Source organism: Uranotaenia lowii, chromosome 2 (genome assembly GCF_029784155.1).
Source record: "Uranotaenia lowii strain MFRU-FL chromosome 2, ASM2978415v1, whole genome shotgun sequence".
Lineage (NCBI taxonomy): Eukaryota > Metazoa > Arthropoda > Insecta > Diptera > Culicidae > Uranotaenia > Uranotaenia lowii.
Genome location: NC_073692.1, coordinates 156,409,649 through 156,426,359, shown reverse-complemented (window position 1 = coordinate 156,426,359; position 16,711 = coordinate 156,409,649). Strand labels below are relative to the sequence as shown.

The window sequence follows — 16,711 nt, the reverse complement described above, 5'->3', positions numbered from 1 at the left end:
TTAGATTTTTGTGGTTCGATCTGTCCTTAAAAAATAAACTTATTCATATTTCAAATGCACATAATTTTGTTTTTTTTTTCAACGAAAAACACAAAATAGCACATAAATCCGCATTGGAATTTTAGCAGCTTTTCAAATAAATTTAAAAAAAAAACAATCTTCTACATGAAAATCGTAAAAATGTTTTTATTTTGCATTGCTTAGCTTCTGTTAGAAGCGCACGCAACCTGAATATATGAGCTAATGAGAATTGTTCGTTTTCCACACCTAAATAAATATTTCATTACTTCTTTCATAACTCTTGAAGAGGTATTTTTTTTCACGAATAAAAAGACTCGGAAAATATTTATTTTATCAATCTAATATAAATCATGTGTATTTTTGAATCGGAAAAATTAACCATATTTGAAATTTTGGGGACATCTGAAGACTCTCGACGCAAACCGTGAGATAATTAAAAAAAATCCATGCTTAAAACATTTTTTAAAATCTTGGCTTTTATTATGAACAGATGTAATACTGAATGCAAAAATCTGAATCTGCATGATTTTTTACTTAGCATGTTTTTATAAAATTAAGATATTTGAATAATTTATTCAAGAATATTGTTGTTCTTTTTTTAGCAATAACTTCGAATGAAATGTAATCAAGTTCATAAAGTAAACTGCTTTAAAAACAAGTGTTACTGCCTACTTTTTTTTTGGATTTTTAAGGATATTTTCTTGATCTGAATTTAAATAAAAGCAGAACTGTATGCATTATCTTGTTCATTCCGGGATTGGTTTGAACATCCAAGAACTTTGGAAAGAATCATAAACAATAATTTGGCAGAATTTGTACAAGCAATTTTTAAACGAATGGTCTGCCTGAGTTGTTTTTGCTGATTTTTTTTCAACCCATTTGCAGTGTTTTGTTCAAGTGTGCTTTCTGCTGTTTTGCTTCGCCGTTTGCGTTATTTTAGAGTTGTACAATACTGTTTTGAAGCCTTTGCACCAAGCAAAAGAACACGAGTGATCCGTTGTGAGCAGATCGTCACAAGCAACTGTGTAGAAGATAAGTACACCTATTTGATGTTAAATATTTTGTTTAGGTAAATAACGTTGTATTTCTGATGTTATTTAAAGGAGATGACGGAAACTGTATATAAGATTTGTTGATCAGGCTAAAAAAACACTTCTTCAATGTTTTAAATGTTAGAAAACCCATTTTGAAAAGCTAGATTACAGATGAACTAAGAGAAGGTTGAAAAATTGTCCACAATTAAAGGTGTCTAGAATTTCAAATTCAATTTGATGTAAATAAAGGTACAGTGTCGGAAATAACTTTGAGACCACTTCTCACTAAAATCGAATCAAGGATCAATACCTACTTTAGGGCTAAACAATAAATGTTATTTTTTTTTGTTTAGTTCATACAGTTATTAATCTCACAAACAACATCATACGATTTGTCTTAGGAAGCCCTAAAATTGAATGACCTTATTACAAAATACGAAAATTTTTCTAAAAAGTGCGACAAAATATATGACTATTTTTTATGGTTCGATAGTCTTTTTGGCCATGATATTTAACTGACAACCTCCAGTTCCCATTTTAGCATTGATTTTCTTAACTTTTTGCACATAACTTCGCCATGGTGCCTCAACGACAAAAAAAAATGATACCAGTCCTGAAGGTCTGGAGTGAAATGACACTTGGTATACCCAGCCAAGTTTACTCACCTATAGTTCTTACCCTGAAATCCATCAGAATTCTCTGACCTTTGGTCCCCAAACCGCGGTTGAGCTGGAAGATTACTATTAGACGAATCATCCTTTTCAGCAAATACTCTTCTCTCGGCGACTCAAGGTCTGATATCTTCTCGTGATGACTCGAGCTCCACACTACTGTTCGAAGTCTACTTGACTTAACTGATTCGCCTGACGCCGGATAATCTGCTATTGTAAGTACTTTTTCCCAACGATATCCACTACGGAGAAGGTCATTTCTTATCTTCGCAGTTTCACTTGAATAGAAAGGCGCTTCTCCCAGGATTTGAAGGTTCTTACAACAAAGACTTCACTCCATTCCGACTCCGGTTTGGGATGAGCATGTTTCAACAGATCGCCTCAACTTCTGCTTTGCCGACGACATTGACATAGTCGGCAGATCATCTGCGTCTGTGGAGATAACCTACCACAAACTGAAACGCGAAGCAGGAAAGATTGAGTTGATGGTTATACATCCAAGGCGAAGTATACGCCAGCCTGCGGATCCGAGACCGACCGAGTCTGCTTGTCCAGTAATAACAAGGTCAAGATCGACGGCGACGACCTTGAAATGGTCGAAGACTTCGACTTTCTCGACTCAAGGATGACCGAAGACAACGACGCCAGCCGTGAGATCCAGCAGCGAATGAGCTGCGTTATACCTTCATGGATTCCACAAGCAACTGCGGCCGAAAAGACTCGCACGAAGTGTAACCTGTACACGACGCTCATTAGACCGAGATTATTCGAGTGAAGAGTTTTAAGAATCATCTTTGATGACGTCCAGGAGACCGGAATGTGGAGGCGAAGGATGAACCGCGAGCACACGCGTCTGTATGGAAAATCTAGTATCCAGAGTGCCTTATCCCATGGTTATAAGACACTTAACTTGTTTCGTGCAACTGGCTAATAAGTGACCAGAAGTACTACACTATCTTTACTCAATGCGCTTTGTTGTACCGACCGACTCTTGTTTTGCATTCCAAGGCACGGCGAGTCACCGCCTCCCTCCATTTTGCTACTCAGGGTTCATGGGTGCTATTGGGTGACTCGTGATACAATATTACAAGTAACATGCTACCTTCTACGCTACTAATTTTGATTCCCACCTCAAACGGTTTAGCGCTATCTTTTAATAGTTGCAGGTCTATTCGCACTAGTGCGCTTCAAAGCATAACTCTAAGTCGAATACACTTCAACAGCGACGACCTCGCATCTCTACGACTCAAGGCCCTCATGGACTTTTTGTCCTTAGTGTGCTAAATCGAGAGTAGCTTAACCTAACACGCGCTGTCACAGCACACGCACGGAACTCGACGCAACTACTCCTAATATTCCTGACGAAGGCGATTCTCAAACGAAGAAGGTATTGTCTTATCCCCGCACTCCCCGCTGGTAGAGTTATCTTACCACGCTGTCGACGTCTTCTCGAGATCCACTACGCAGAAGGTGTTGCCTTATCGTAGAAGGTTTACTCGTGGGATCGTACACACTCTATTCCAAAGTCCCTCTACGACGGGATATTCTATGCCATTTCGCCATACCGTATCTGTGATGATACACTCGCACCTTGTTTCGACGCTACACGGACACTTCCGACAGCGTATCGACGACGACAACGAGTATATGCCGACCGACTCTTTCCTTTAGTTGGTAACCACAGGTGGTAAATCCCGGTTTACAGATTGTATTCCAAGGCACGGCGAGCCACCGCGTCCTCCCAGTTTGCTACTCTGAGTCCATAGGTACAATGGGAAGACTCATGATTTACTCCGTGTATACCTCATATTTACTCCCTGAGCTCCACCTGGGGCCGCAGAGCTAGTTCCCACCTCGAACTGTTTGACACACTATGCTTCAATAGTCAGAGGTCTATTCGCGCTAGTGCGCTCCAAGGCAATACTCATAGACGAGACCACTTTCAGCAATACCTCTCATCATTACGACTTGAAGTCTGAACTCTCCTCTAACGACTTGAGAACCGACATCTCTCCTCTTACGACTCGAGACCCGACCTCTTAACGTAAATACTCGAAGTTGACCACTCAAACATCTCCTCTTGAGGACTCGAAGCCTGACCTCTCCTCTAACGACTCTAACCTCAGGATTTGACCTCTGGGGTTTGTGAGATGGCTATTCCATAGCCCATTCCTCGGCCCACATATTAAAGTAGTTTTTCAGTTCTTCAAGCGAACATACAGTTCCACCAGCAATTCCCCCTCTATTGTGGCTCGTCCAGTTGTTTATTCCGGATGGCCACCTCTTTACAGACGGTGAAGGTTCCACTGGAGTTCCTTGCGCCACGTTTAAGCTCCAGGATGACCTCACCGGTGCGAGTCCGACGGATTCTTCGGACGTTGTTGCCGTGATTCGCGCTCGTAGGCTTGTCTGCATTTCCTGCAGGATCTTCTTCCCTCTTTTTAGAGCTGGCCACAGGGTCCTCCCGGATAGAATGGTCCTGGGCTATTTTCTTTGGTTTCCCGGGTCTAAGTTCTCCTGAAGACCCTCTCTTTGGGTGGATGGTATCCGCCCTCAGAGAGTCTCTGCCGGGCCGCGCTCTTTAGCTTTGGCCTCGGGTTCTGCAAGACGTTTCAGCACAGCGAAAGCTGCATCACCCTGATTAGCTTTTCGCGTATATCCTTATGGATGTTGGACTTGCCCTTCAAATATTCCACAAGGTCAGCGATGCCAGCCATGGTGTCACGAGTTCCATCGTTGCTTCCGGGTCTTGGAGCTCAAGCTCTTCCTGTACGGCCTCGTACGAGTCCGCACGCACCATCGACTCGCCGTTAGGTCCACTGGGTTGGCAGGTTGCCTGACCCGTGAGCGCCTAAGGCTACTCCATCCTAACGAATTTCGGCTCTTGCTCTTCTCCGTTCCATCATCTTTCCGTATTTTCGATATTTTATTCTTTTTGAATCCCACAAGCTGCTAGGTAAAAATATGGTCCACTGCGCCAGCGACCTGCTTAGCTCAGTAAGGGCTAGTATACTGTGGCGTATGTCCTGGTGCTTCACATGCTACCGTTTGTGACAGACGTGATTTGATGACCTGCCAGCCTTCCGAGCTCATCGGCACGGTCTAATGTACTGGGAAGATTTCTCAACCTAGTCAGCAGCACATCTTAGCCGACTCTAACCCGACTCACTAGCACAGTCCTTGGTACACGAGTAGGCACATGCTAGTACAGCACTGACAGTGCTTTGTGATTATTGGGCGTTGCTCCTTTACGCAACAGATGGGTATCAACTGCACGGCTCCATCGATTTCCTAGGCGTTTTTGCCCAAATCGGTACCCAAACCTCAGTTTTTCCCATCTGTCGCAATCATATAGAGAACGTGTTCACCATATGGGTCAGACCAAGGGTGATACATTAGACTGAGTCGATTTGGGGTCATTTTGGAATTTCTCAAACCCTGGGGTCTTAAAAGCTTCGTCTTGGTCCAAAACTCATCCATGATTTTTTGAAACTTTTTGTAAATTTTCAAGTAACGTTTACATGAGTAAATTTGAACTTTTAGGTTTGTATGGGAAAATTGTATATTTTGTACTGAAAAATCAACATCATTTTTGTTTCGTCTGTGGAACCGAGCCATATGATGGTTTTTGTGCCAATTTATAAAATTCCTAGCGTAAATTTTCCGCTGAATAACTTTGTCGAAGACCGTAACTTCATATTCTATTAGGAAAACAAGTTATTAGCTGTTTAACAGGAGTATATCTTTTCGCATTGATTGACAGTAAATTCAATTGACATCACTGCTTGAGCCTCGCGAAATGTTGCATGGAAAGTAGTCACGCAATACCTCGCTAGGCACCCTGCAGTGATGTCAATTGAATTTATTGTTTATCAGTGCGAAAATATATACCCCTGTTAAACAGCTAACAACTTTTTTTCCTAATAAGATACGAAGTTACAGTCTTCGACAAAGTTGTTCAGCGGAAAATTTCCTTTAGGAATTTTATAAATTGGCACAAAAACCATCATATGGCTCGGTTCCACAGACGAAACAAAAATGATGTTGATTTTTCAGTACAAAATATTCAATTTTCCCATACAAACCTAAAAGTTCAAATTTACTCATGTAAACGTTACTTAAAAATTTTGCAAAAAATCATGGATGAGTTTTGGACCAAGACGAAGCTTTTTAGACCCCAGGGTTTGAGAAATTCCGAAATGACCCCAAATCGATTCAGTCTAGTGATACATACCATATGTTACAACTGGAACTTTGTCGAAGCAGTGAATTCGAGTCCGGTTGGTCGACATGGCAAAGGATTTTCTTAGCACTTGGACGTGAATTTTTTTATGTCAAGTACCACCAACCAATGCTTAGCAACATAATTAGTCTACAAACAATTTAAGCAGACCTGAACGAAATAAGTATCAGGATGAAATCTCACTGGGTTGAAATTCAAATGCTTCAACCAACGCTATTTTTCATGGTAAAAACTACTCTTCCATCTCTTAGTTCATCTGATTATCAAAGTTGCAGTAAAAAAATTCGAATGTACAGTTCAAATCCACGAATAGGATAGTTAAGTTTAGTATTCATAAACATAAGACATACTTCTAATATCAAAAACGTGCAATAATTGATCTTAATCTCAATCACCATCTCCTACAGTGCTACATGCGGGCTCTGTTCGATTACGATCCGGCCGAGGACAATCTGCTGCCCTGCCAGGAGATTGGCTTATCATTCCAGCGGGGTGACATCCTGCAGATCATCAACGTGAAAGATCCCAACTGGTGGCAGGCCCGTCATGCCGGCGAGGACGGATCCATTGGGCTGATTCCATCGCAGGAGCTGGAGGAACGTCGGCAGGCCTACGTTCCACCGGAGGCCGACTTCGTCCACAAGATCAGCATTTGCGGAACGAGGGTAGAGTTTTGAAATTTTTGAATTCGAAACATTATTTTTTATTTTTTCGAAATTTCTCTCAATTCTAGATCTCTAAGAAGAAACGTAAAACGATGTACAAAACTAAGCAAAACAACGAATTCGATAAGGCAGATCTGATGCTGTACGAGGAAGTTACCAAAATGCCACCCTTCAAGCGGAAAACTTTGGTCCTGGTCGGTGTTGCTGGGGTGGGTCGTCGAACGTTGAAGAACCGGCTGATCAACAGCGATCCGGATAAGTTTGGCTCGGTGTTACCACGTAAGTAAAATTAGTCTAAAAAAACTTTTTCGAGATTTTTTTAAACAATCTAAATTACAGATACCACACGACAGCCGAGACCCTTGGAGGAAAGTGGCAAGGCCTATTGGTTTACCGATCGGGAAACCATGGAAGATGAGATACGGCTGAATAACTTCCTGGAGCATGGATCACACAACGGTAATCTTTACGGAACACATTTGGACTCCATTCGGGACGTCATTCGACAAGGTTGGTCATGATTAGTTTGTCGGTTGGTGGTTTTAAGAGTTTTACTAACCGCTGTAATGTTTTAGGTAAAATGTGCGTCCTGGATTGTTCGCCGCAGGCTTTGAAAATTCTGCACAACAGTGCCGAGTTTATGCCGTACGTGATCTTCATTGCCGCCCCCGGGATGGAACAGCTTAAGCAGCTGTACTCGGAACGTCGATCCGCCCAGGGGTCCATGAGAAGTTTGCAGGTTCGAACATTTGTTTCATTTCCTTAAACAATTTGTGGAGTTTTGTTTATTTTGTTTTTTTTTTATGAATTTTTATAACATCTAATATTTTTCAACATAATATGTCTTTTTAAGCATCATAACACAATTAACAGACGACGTATTACAGGACACGACACTTAACGTTCTTACAAACGGAAAAAAGGATTCAAAATTACCTTTTTTGTCGACCGGTTTCGGGCTCGATGTTGCCCATCTACAGGACGATGTCCGAGGTCGGACATCGTCCTGTAGATGGGCAACATCGAGCCCGAAACCGGTCGACAAAAAAGGTAATTTTGAATCCTTTTTTCCGTTTGTAAGAACGTTAAGTGTCGTGTCCTGTAATACGTCGTCTGTTAATTGTGTAGTTAAGTTCTTACGTTGGCACAAATCCGCTTGAAAATGAGTAAGCATCATAAATTATAAAATATTAACTACTTTGAACATGTTTCAAAACTAAGGTTGCCAGAGTGCCCGGTTTTATCCGGGCTTGCCCGAATATTTAATACGAAAGTTGGGAAATAAACGGGTGCCCGAAATTCATTGAAAAAAGCCCGGATTTATTCAAAAAAGGGGTAGGCTAAACATACTCCAAATATTAGGAAAAATTGGGCCTATATGTGCAAAATGAAATTCCGGAGCAAGTTTTATAACAATAATTTTAAAGGTTTTTTTGGAAGTCTAAAAATAATGAAATTTTTCAAGATAGTGCTCAAATTTTTGGGTGACAATTTCGAAATCGGCAACCTTATTCTAAACTTTCTATGGAAAACGCGAAAGTTTGTTCGGGGAATGACACTTTTTTCTCCACATGCGATGCAAAACAAATGTCAAAGTATGAAATTTCCTGGATAATGTTCAAGCTAAATTTTAAAAAAGATTGTTATACGATAGGAAAAGACAAAAACATTGAAACGTTGCAAATAATTCAGTCTTATTTTTCATTAAACGAATCTAGCAACACTGTCAGATTGCCAGAAGCAAAGCGTCCAATGTTCAGAAATGTCTTTCTATAAGAGGTTGGCATTAAAAGGCAATTCGCTTGTTAGTCCGCTACATTTTTTTTGTATCTTTATTATTAAAATTAATATCTGAGGAACTTACGGCTAGTAAAACTCCATCACCTTGTAGAAAATAACATTCATCAAAATTCTTGTTTGAATAATTGCACCTAGTTGCAGTTTGTACATCCGTTACTTCACCAGAAATCTTGTGAGAAAATAAATTTGTCAACAAAAAAGTAGCAGTCTAATAAGCGATTTGCGATTTAACGCCAGACACTTGAAAGGAGTTTGTCTATCCACTAGTAGAAAAGTTTGGTAAAAAGATAATTAAAAACGAATATTATCTAACAAAAACGGAGCAGACAAAGCGGTTAGCTTTTTAATACCGAAAACTGCTTTCTATCGGAAAGTTATTGAATTGAAGTTCTTGAAATGATCAAATAAATTGATCTACAAAAACAATTCTACCATTTGCAAAAAAAAAATGTTTAAGGATTATAGAAAACTTAGTGACAATGAAGTTCTAGTTTTTCAAAAAATCTTCTTAAAAAAAGGGTTTAATTAGTTTATGTTCTTAAAATTTCTCATGAAGAACGAATAAAACCTTACAATAAAATGTACAAATAAAATTGTTGACCAAGTTTAAGCATTTCCGATCGAGCTGTTTTCGAGTCCGGAATAATTGATGATTTTTCTTTCAAAAACATGGCTAACTTGAAGTGCTTCCATGTCGAATTTCTTGTTGACATTGAATAATGATTTTCCCGATGCTTTACATGATAATTTTTTACATTGACAATACTTCAATTTGGAAAGTATCGTAAAGAACGGCGTATAACTTGTTTAGTTGAACCTTAAAAACTTTTTTAAAGTCTTCGTTTATCTGTCTACAGCAAATAATACCTTTGTAACAATTGATAAGTAATTTCAAGTAAATTTCTAACACTTTCTTACACGAAGTTACGAGGTGCAAAAATAGCTATTAAGATTTGAATATTCATCGGGTAGGTATGTTCTTCTCCCTCTTTTCAAAATTTGTAGGAAAACTTTAACCTCGATTTGCTTTTAGAATGCTTATTCCTTATGCTTGAATTTCTATTTTTTTGATTCAAAAGTCAAAACTCACAACTTTTAAACTAATCCGCTCTTGAGTATCAGTGTTGACACTATTGGAAGTTCCGCGGCTTTTAACTATATTCGGGTGCATCCAAATAAAAAAAAATCTTAGCGGAATCCTCAATTAAATCTTTTGTTTTGCATCATTACTATTTTATGAACGCATCTTGAAAGCCCAGAAAAAAAACTCTCAGATCAGATCTTGACGTCACTTGACTAGCACCCACTTTTGGAAACGAACAAGCAGCTGCTAGCGATAATTTATTTATTTACCCCGAAAGTGCGATGTTGAATTTAAGTGTTAGAAAATCTGAGAAATCGCGAATTGCAAATAGTTCGAAAATCTTTTGAATATTCGTCACAAATTCTGTGTTTCGTATTTTGACAATCTAAAGATGCGAAAATGTGTCGAAATACGTCATCTTTCCAATCTTCATTTATCAAAATTTACCTAGTGTGACTTAAACAATTATTACGGTTCATTGATTAAAAAATGCGGTTTTTGCACTACTTTTTACATTTTTTGTGGTCATGATCTTAAAAACAATAAAAAAAACAGATCCTTATGCGCAACGTATAGCTCCTAATTTCAGCATCAAATAAATTTTTTTTGAGCATTCTGTAGCTGATCTACAGCCTTTTTCCGAAGCATGTTTTTTCGGATTTTTTCCTTAGTCTTTCAATGACGGGAAACTGAAGTGTTGTAGCTGACTAATTTCAGTGAAACATATTTGAGAAACATTACGAAATTTCCTAAACTATAAATTTTTATAAAAATCGGTTAAAAACAAGAGATAGAACGGTTTTAGTCAAGAGTGTCAAATTGACACTCCAGGAACTCTAACGGGTAAAAATTTCTGGGACGGATGAGGGTTAATGAAGGATTCTTCAATCAGAGTTATTTATCCTTAAATTATGTTATAAGAAATCACTGCATCAATTTAAGCACCTCCTGCGCAGTTTTTCGCTAGAGAGGTACAAATCTGCTATCTGTCGTTTTTATATATAAGCGACATCAGGTTAGGGTGCCATGAAATTTTTTAGATTTCAGATAAAATTACTGTTAAATAAAAAAAACATTTGAATTACTTCAATGGAATGGAAAAGATTATTTTCAATAATATAAAAAAAAAATCCAAGTATTGAAACTGCCATTCAGCTATTGAAAAAGATGTCCGTTTTTTGAACACAAGTGTCTTATTATACCGATACCTTCAGAGCAATGATATTGATTCTAAATTGAAAAACTTTTCTATATTTTTATCAATAAATTTCATATTTACAGTAAGCATTCCAGATTTTCCGGTTTCATTCGAGCGTTTTCGGATATTTAGTGCAAATATCTCCGTATTGTCCCGGATGCCCAGTTTTGCCTGGATCTAGTCACATTATATGCTAAATTTACAAAAAAAAAATCAAATTGCATTGATAAGTTTTAAATTTCTGGTCCTAATCCGAATTTTTAAGGAATTATTTTTATCCAAATTAATTAGAAAATTAGAACACAATTTGATGTGCTTCGACGAAAAATGAAAAGTTGTAATTGAAATTCTCCTATCTTTTTGGTAATTTTTCTTTAGTAATGGATAATTTTTTAACAGGTTCGACCGGAGTTTGCCCGTTTTTTTGTATTTGAATATTTGCCTGGATTTTGCTAGGTTTAAAACAAAATCTGCCGGAACTGTTCAGCCCGGAAACGTGCGCTGGAAAATTTCTGGAATGCTTAGTATAGAATCACATAGTTTTTGGCACCGCTCGTACTCGATTCACTCAGACGAGTACACATAAAGAAATTCTAGAGCAGATAATTTTAATTTCGTTGAGAAAAAAACGGATTTCAATATGAATTAAAACCTCATAAAATCTGCCAGCCTATCTTTACATGTTAACTTCATGTCTCTCCTTTACGCTGATTCTTATTTATTATGAAAATAAAAAAAATCCTGGGGTAACTATGGTAACAATCGTGACTATGGGAGATTACCATATAAGCAAACGGACAAACATATTTCAAAATGTGTTTAATAACTCGACTGCCATTTCTTTTTGTTACGATCGTAAGATTATAAGTTGAAATTTTACGATATTTTTTTTGGAATTTTAAAACGATTGGTTTATTCATCCCAGTTTCACGGTCACATTTTGGAAGTGGCTTAGGTTTATAGAAAACCCTTTCATTTTCTAAACACTTATAGCCAGCTCTTATTGAAAAAAAAAACTCGTTTGAAAAGTTAGATTAATAAAGGTAGCCCATTAGGGTGAATATGTTCAAAATAGGGTGACCTGAAAAGTCGACGCTCGTTTTATATTTACCTTTCATGAAGGTAGGTCCAAAAAACTGACCATGGTGCAATTCTCAAAAAAGCTCCAAATCTCTGTATCATAACTAAACCAAAGATAGTAGTTATAAAGATACCCATCTCTTAACATTTTTCATATAAATTCCAAAAAACATCCTTTCTACAAACATCAGCGCCATCTACTGACGAAGGTCAAATTTTTCACAAATTATGTTTGATGATCGTAGCGTGTGTAAAAAATGACGTAAACGTCAGTTAATTAACTCATAATGCAATCTGATAATAGTTTAGTCAATTTCATTTAAAAACTATGCATAATACACTCTGAAGTAATTTGATGCAATTTTGAAGAAACATGTGCAACTAACTCAATAAAATTTAGTAACTCACAATGAAATTCCTCTATTGAGAACGTTGAACTAAAATTAAGAACTCAATTTAGTAAAACTTAAGGGAGTCAGTTAGAAAAATTCCGTAATTCAAAGTGCTATATGAAAGAAATTGCTGTACCAAATTCTACAAATTTGGTATTTTCGGTCACTCCAAGTGCCGTGTTTAATTTTGAAGAAGATTATTTCATACAAAATATTATAAATTTTGAGTCTTTCTTAAAGTGTAACAATCGCACTGAATGTTGGTTTTTGTGTGATCTTTTGCTGTCACAAATAGCGGCCATCGTGTAGCAAAATAACAAAATTTATACTGATTTCACATGTCGTACAAATGCAGCGATCCATAGGTTGGATGCTGTGTTTAAATACTTCCAATTGAGTACATGTTTCTTATCGTATCATAAAAACTGCAATACATGAGTTTTCTCTGCTAACAGTGTCAACTGATTTTTAGTTGCATTTATGCCGTTATATTTGATGGTGTCGCTTATTTTTTTGTCTCCCGGTTTTCGTAAGAGTGAGAAATCTTTATATGAACCATTTTTGACTAAACTCTTATAATTTTGTAAAAATATCCACTTAAAACTTGAATAAAATCAACAGGAATTAAATGATCTCGTCTGAAAACTTTGATTATTTCCTTTTTTCTGATTTTCTTCATTTTCCCATGCTTTTTGGCTTTCTTACAGAAAGGCATAGCGAACGGTCAGTTGGGGATATCATTAATTAAGGGTCCAAGACCCCACTTTGTATATACCAATCGACTCACCTCGACGACTTACAAAGATGTCCGTGGATTTGTATGTTCCATTGAAACGTTCTTACCACCCTAACTCCTATTCTAGGTTTTACGATTTTGATGAATTTAGTTTAAAAAATTGGATTTTTTTTTCCTGTAGGTCATATCTTAAAAACAAAAAAAAAAAACAAAATTGTTTAAAATTGTTCTATTCCATAGTAAATATCATGCTTATGTTGGCTCCAAAAAAGGTAGCCATTTGCTCAGCAGCAGTCACTAAATTAATTACAAAGGCGATCGAAAATTTGACAAAAAGTTTATCAAACAGCCGAGAATTGATCCCACGCCATGTATCAAGAGTTTAGGAGGCTAACCCCTTGACCACTATAGTGCACTAGTGAGCGTCGAGAAATGTGGCTCTCAAACTTAAACAGTTTGAAATATTTTGATAGTAAATCGTTGAATATCAGTTCGCTTATCCTCCAAAAACCGTACTGGCTATATTTTTTTTATATTGAGTTTAGTAATTTTTGCTTTTGATTTTCTTTAACCATAATCTTTTTTATAGATTAATCATATAGAATTCAGAAATAAGGAATTCATTATTGTTTCATATGTTTCCAAAGATAATTTACACTCTGTAAGAAAGCCTCCAATCCACTGTTAGGTGTATTAAATCGGGTTTTCATATTACATCGCTTACTCGTTGAAGCCTGAACACTTTTTTTTACGGAGATTAACGTTTACAACAATATATTGAACATAGAAGTTTTTCGTTATCAGTGATCCAAAATGTGCGTTTTTAGTAGTTCTTTTCAAACATATATATTTTTGCAATTTTTCTCCATTTTTCAATGGAATGGGAGAGTTTGAAATTTGAAATTATCTCAATCAAAATGTCTTCTTTCTATTGAAAATGTATTAGATTTTTTTCCCAATTATTGTCTGCGTGATCTCCCACAGTACAACATAGTGCCATGTTATGTTGATTTGCTGTGTTTTCTGTGCTACTTTGATCCTGAGGTTTGACAGCTCTGTGCGCTGGTGGCGACTTCCCTTGAAAAATAAGCCTTTTCCAGTGATCCATTCTCGATCCATTAGAAAGTCAAATTGCTTCAAATATTCAAAGATTAATTAAATCCGTAAAACAAGTCGAACAAAGCTAGACTGAAGTATTTTTGTAACATTGTAGTGTTAATTGTTGTTTGATTTTAGTCATAACTTTTTTTTCATTAATTTCAGTATTACTGTTTATATAAATTTTAAATTTTTCTTAAACATGAATCTCTTAAAAAGATTTTTTTTTCTATTGAGATTCATAGTATAAATTAGTTTAATGTATCGCCGCATTTCCCGCATTTATCGCATAAGATAAAAAATTTTGAGTTCTCAGCATGAATAATGTGTAGCTCGCGTCTCGTATTGGTTATTTTGTTTCATATTTTTGCTACCAGACGTGCTGAGTTCAGTAGCGTCCATTACCAGGGGGGCAATGTACCTTTTTTGTATGGAAGAGTGTGGTGGGCCGCTACAATATAAAAAAAATCTAATAATGATAAGATAGCATATTAAGAGTAGGTATTAATTTGAATATAAAACTTTCACCCTGAATCTGATATTCAATTCAACGATTATCGTAATATTGATTGATTTTCAAATGCTATTTGAAAATGTCTCTTGCAGATCTTGTTTGGTAAAACATAAAACGGGTTCGTTTCTTTTGAAATTGAAATCTTGTATACAAACTTCCAAGCAAACCCATAAGAATTCTATTAAATGTTAGACATTACATGGATCTGTCATAGAATAAATATTTTAACCTCCTATTTAAATATGCTAAACGATGTTTTTCATGTAATATTTCTAATGCTATCAATTGCTATCTTGATACTTCAGGCGGTGAGGGTAAGACATCATTTAAAATTTTTTTTTGCACAACTGCTTTTCTAGCTCCATTTGCATGATTTTTTTTTAACATTATTCGTTTTTTATCTTTTTTTGTGTCGTCCTCAAAACTAAACAGTTCGACCGTCAAAGCTCCATCCGGTTCAGTTCCCGCCGGGCCAGAACCCTGGAATCGCTGGCTTCTTTGTACGAGGTAAGTTTGTGCAAAAGCTTGGATGCGCACCCCCTGCTTGTCAAAAATTTAACTCTAAGATATTAAGGCTCGTTTCCAATTGTTAACTTTTCTCTTCCCATCCCAGGATGATGATTTGGTGTCGGCCGTAGAGGAAAGTGCCTTGCTGCAACGAAAGTACGACAAATATCTGGACATGGTGATCATCAACGAGGACTTTGATGTGACGTTCCGTGCCGTAACGGACGCACTGGAAGCGCTCAGCCACGAGCACCAATGGGTTCCGGTTAATTGGATCTACTAGTTTGGGACAAAAAGTTCTGAAACAAAAATAAATAAATAAAAAAAACGCAGCGAATCATGTGTTCAAATATCGAATCGAAAGTATCAATCTCTGTAGTGTTGTAGCCATAAAAACGCGCATGCATTCGAGAAACATTTAAAATATAAATCTACCCCTAGGGTGAGAGACATCGTTTTACAAAACTTATATTTCCATATCCTCAAATAATAATCAACAATACAATCGTGTTACGAATGAAACCGTATCAGTCATTTTAGATCTATTCGTGTAGAAAGGGACAAAATCCCTCCTCCGTCATAAATCGTACTAACTATACAGCTAAGTGATACTCAGCTACTGAATCTAAACTTTACTTCTCTCGAGATAAGATTTGGAGGAAAGTCAGGGAGAGTATAAATCAAAATAAATATTTCCAAAAATCGGAAGCAGCAAACCACGATAGCATTTAAGAGCTTAGGCTGTAGGCATTTTTTTACCAGAAAGATCTGTTTCGTCCATTATTTTTTAGTTTTGTGTTAAGTTTAGATCTAGGTTGAACATCTTTCGCTGATTATTTTTAAATGTTCCCAATTCTTAGGAAATCAAACAATCAAAATTTTCTAATGAGTTATAGCAAAAGATAATCTCTCAACTTCTCAATTGAGTTCATGTTTTTCTCTTCTAAAACAGTTCAACTACCTTTATTATGAAAAATTTTAAAAGTCACCAAGTGAAGATGAAAACCGTAGTTACAAAATCGTAAACCACGTTTAGTAGTGTTAAGTTCAAGATCTGTTTCAAACTTTTATTCGTTGTATATTTTCAGAAGCTCTATCGACTAGATTTATCTAAAACAAATAAAAACTTGAACGACAAATCCATGCGTAAAATGTTGAAAGAAAACACCCTATTTGATAACTGTTTCCACAAAACGAATTCCATTCAAAGTAATTTTCTTAAACTAACAATCAGTTTTGCGGAAAGTCGATTTTAAAACAATTTATTTTGAAATAAAGAAAACAAAAATAGGAATTATACCCAATTGAATTTAAAAAATTCTACACTTGAGGCATCCATATCAATTTATACAGGAATAGGACAACCGAAATAAGATCTAATTCAATGAATAATCTGCCCCCACGTTTATTCTATTAACTGGTAAGCTGTTTATTGCTGTGAAAAATTAAAATAGTCCGAATCGCATCGGTTTAGGACCAATCATTGTACCAGTTCTGAAAAATGTCGATCACGAACTGGTGCAATAGCCCACCAGTAGTACGCCTTATTTGGCCGAAAATTCGGTCCAAACCTGCCATTCAGACCAGGGCTACCAGTCTCCCCTTGATGACTGAGAACTGACCTCAACTCTAAAGACTCACAGTCCAACCTATCCTCGTTACGACTTA

The 16,711-nt window shown here is 36.7% G+C and overlaps 1 protein-coding gene across 4 annotated transcripts in view; it reads left to right on the top strand.

Annotated features, from left to right (window-relative positions):
• LOC129749967 (protein PALS2-like) overlaps positions 1 to 16,182 on the top strand; it is a 162,094-nt gene extending 145,912 nt beyond the window's left edge. For all 4 annotated transcript variants that reach the window (XM_055745122.1, XM_055745124.1, XM_055745126.1 and 1 more), the window contains 6 exons: positions 6,377 to 6,634; positions 6,703 to 6,913; positions 6,974 to 7,144; positions 7,210 to 7,373; positions 14,969 to 15,043; positions 15,150 to 16,182. In XM_055745122.1, the coding sequence (XP_055601097.1) occupies positions 6,377 to 6,634; positions 6,703 to 6,913; positions 6,974 to 7,144; positions 7,210 to 7,373; positions 14,969 to 15,043; positions 15,150 to 15,326 (1,056 nt within the window). In that variant the 3' untranslated portion in view covers positions 15,327 to 16,182. The remainder of the gene's footprint in view (positions 1 to 6,376; positions 6,635 to 6,702; positions 6,914 to 6,973; positions 7,145 to 7,209; positions 7,374 to 14,968; positions 15,044 to 15,149) is intronic.
• The last annotated feature ends 529 nt before the right edge of the window (positions 16,183 to 16,711 follow it).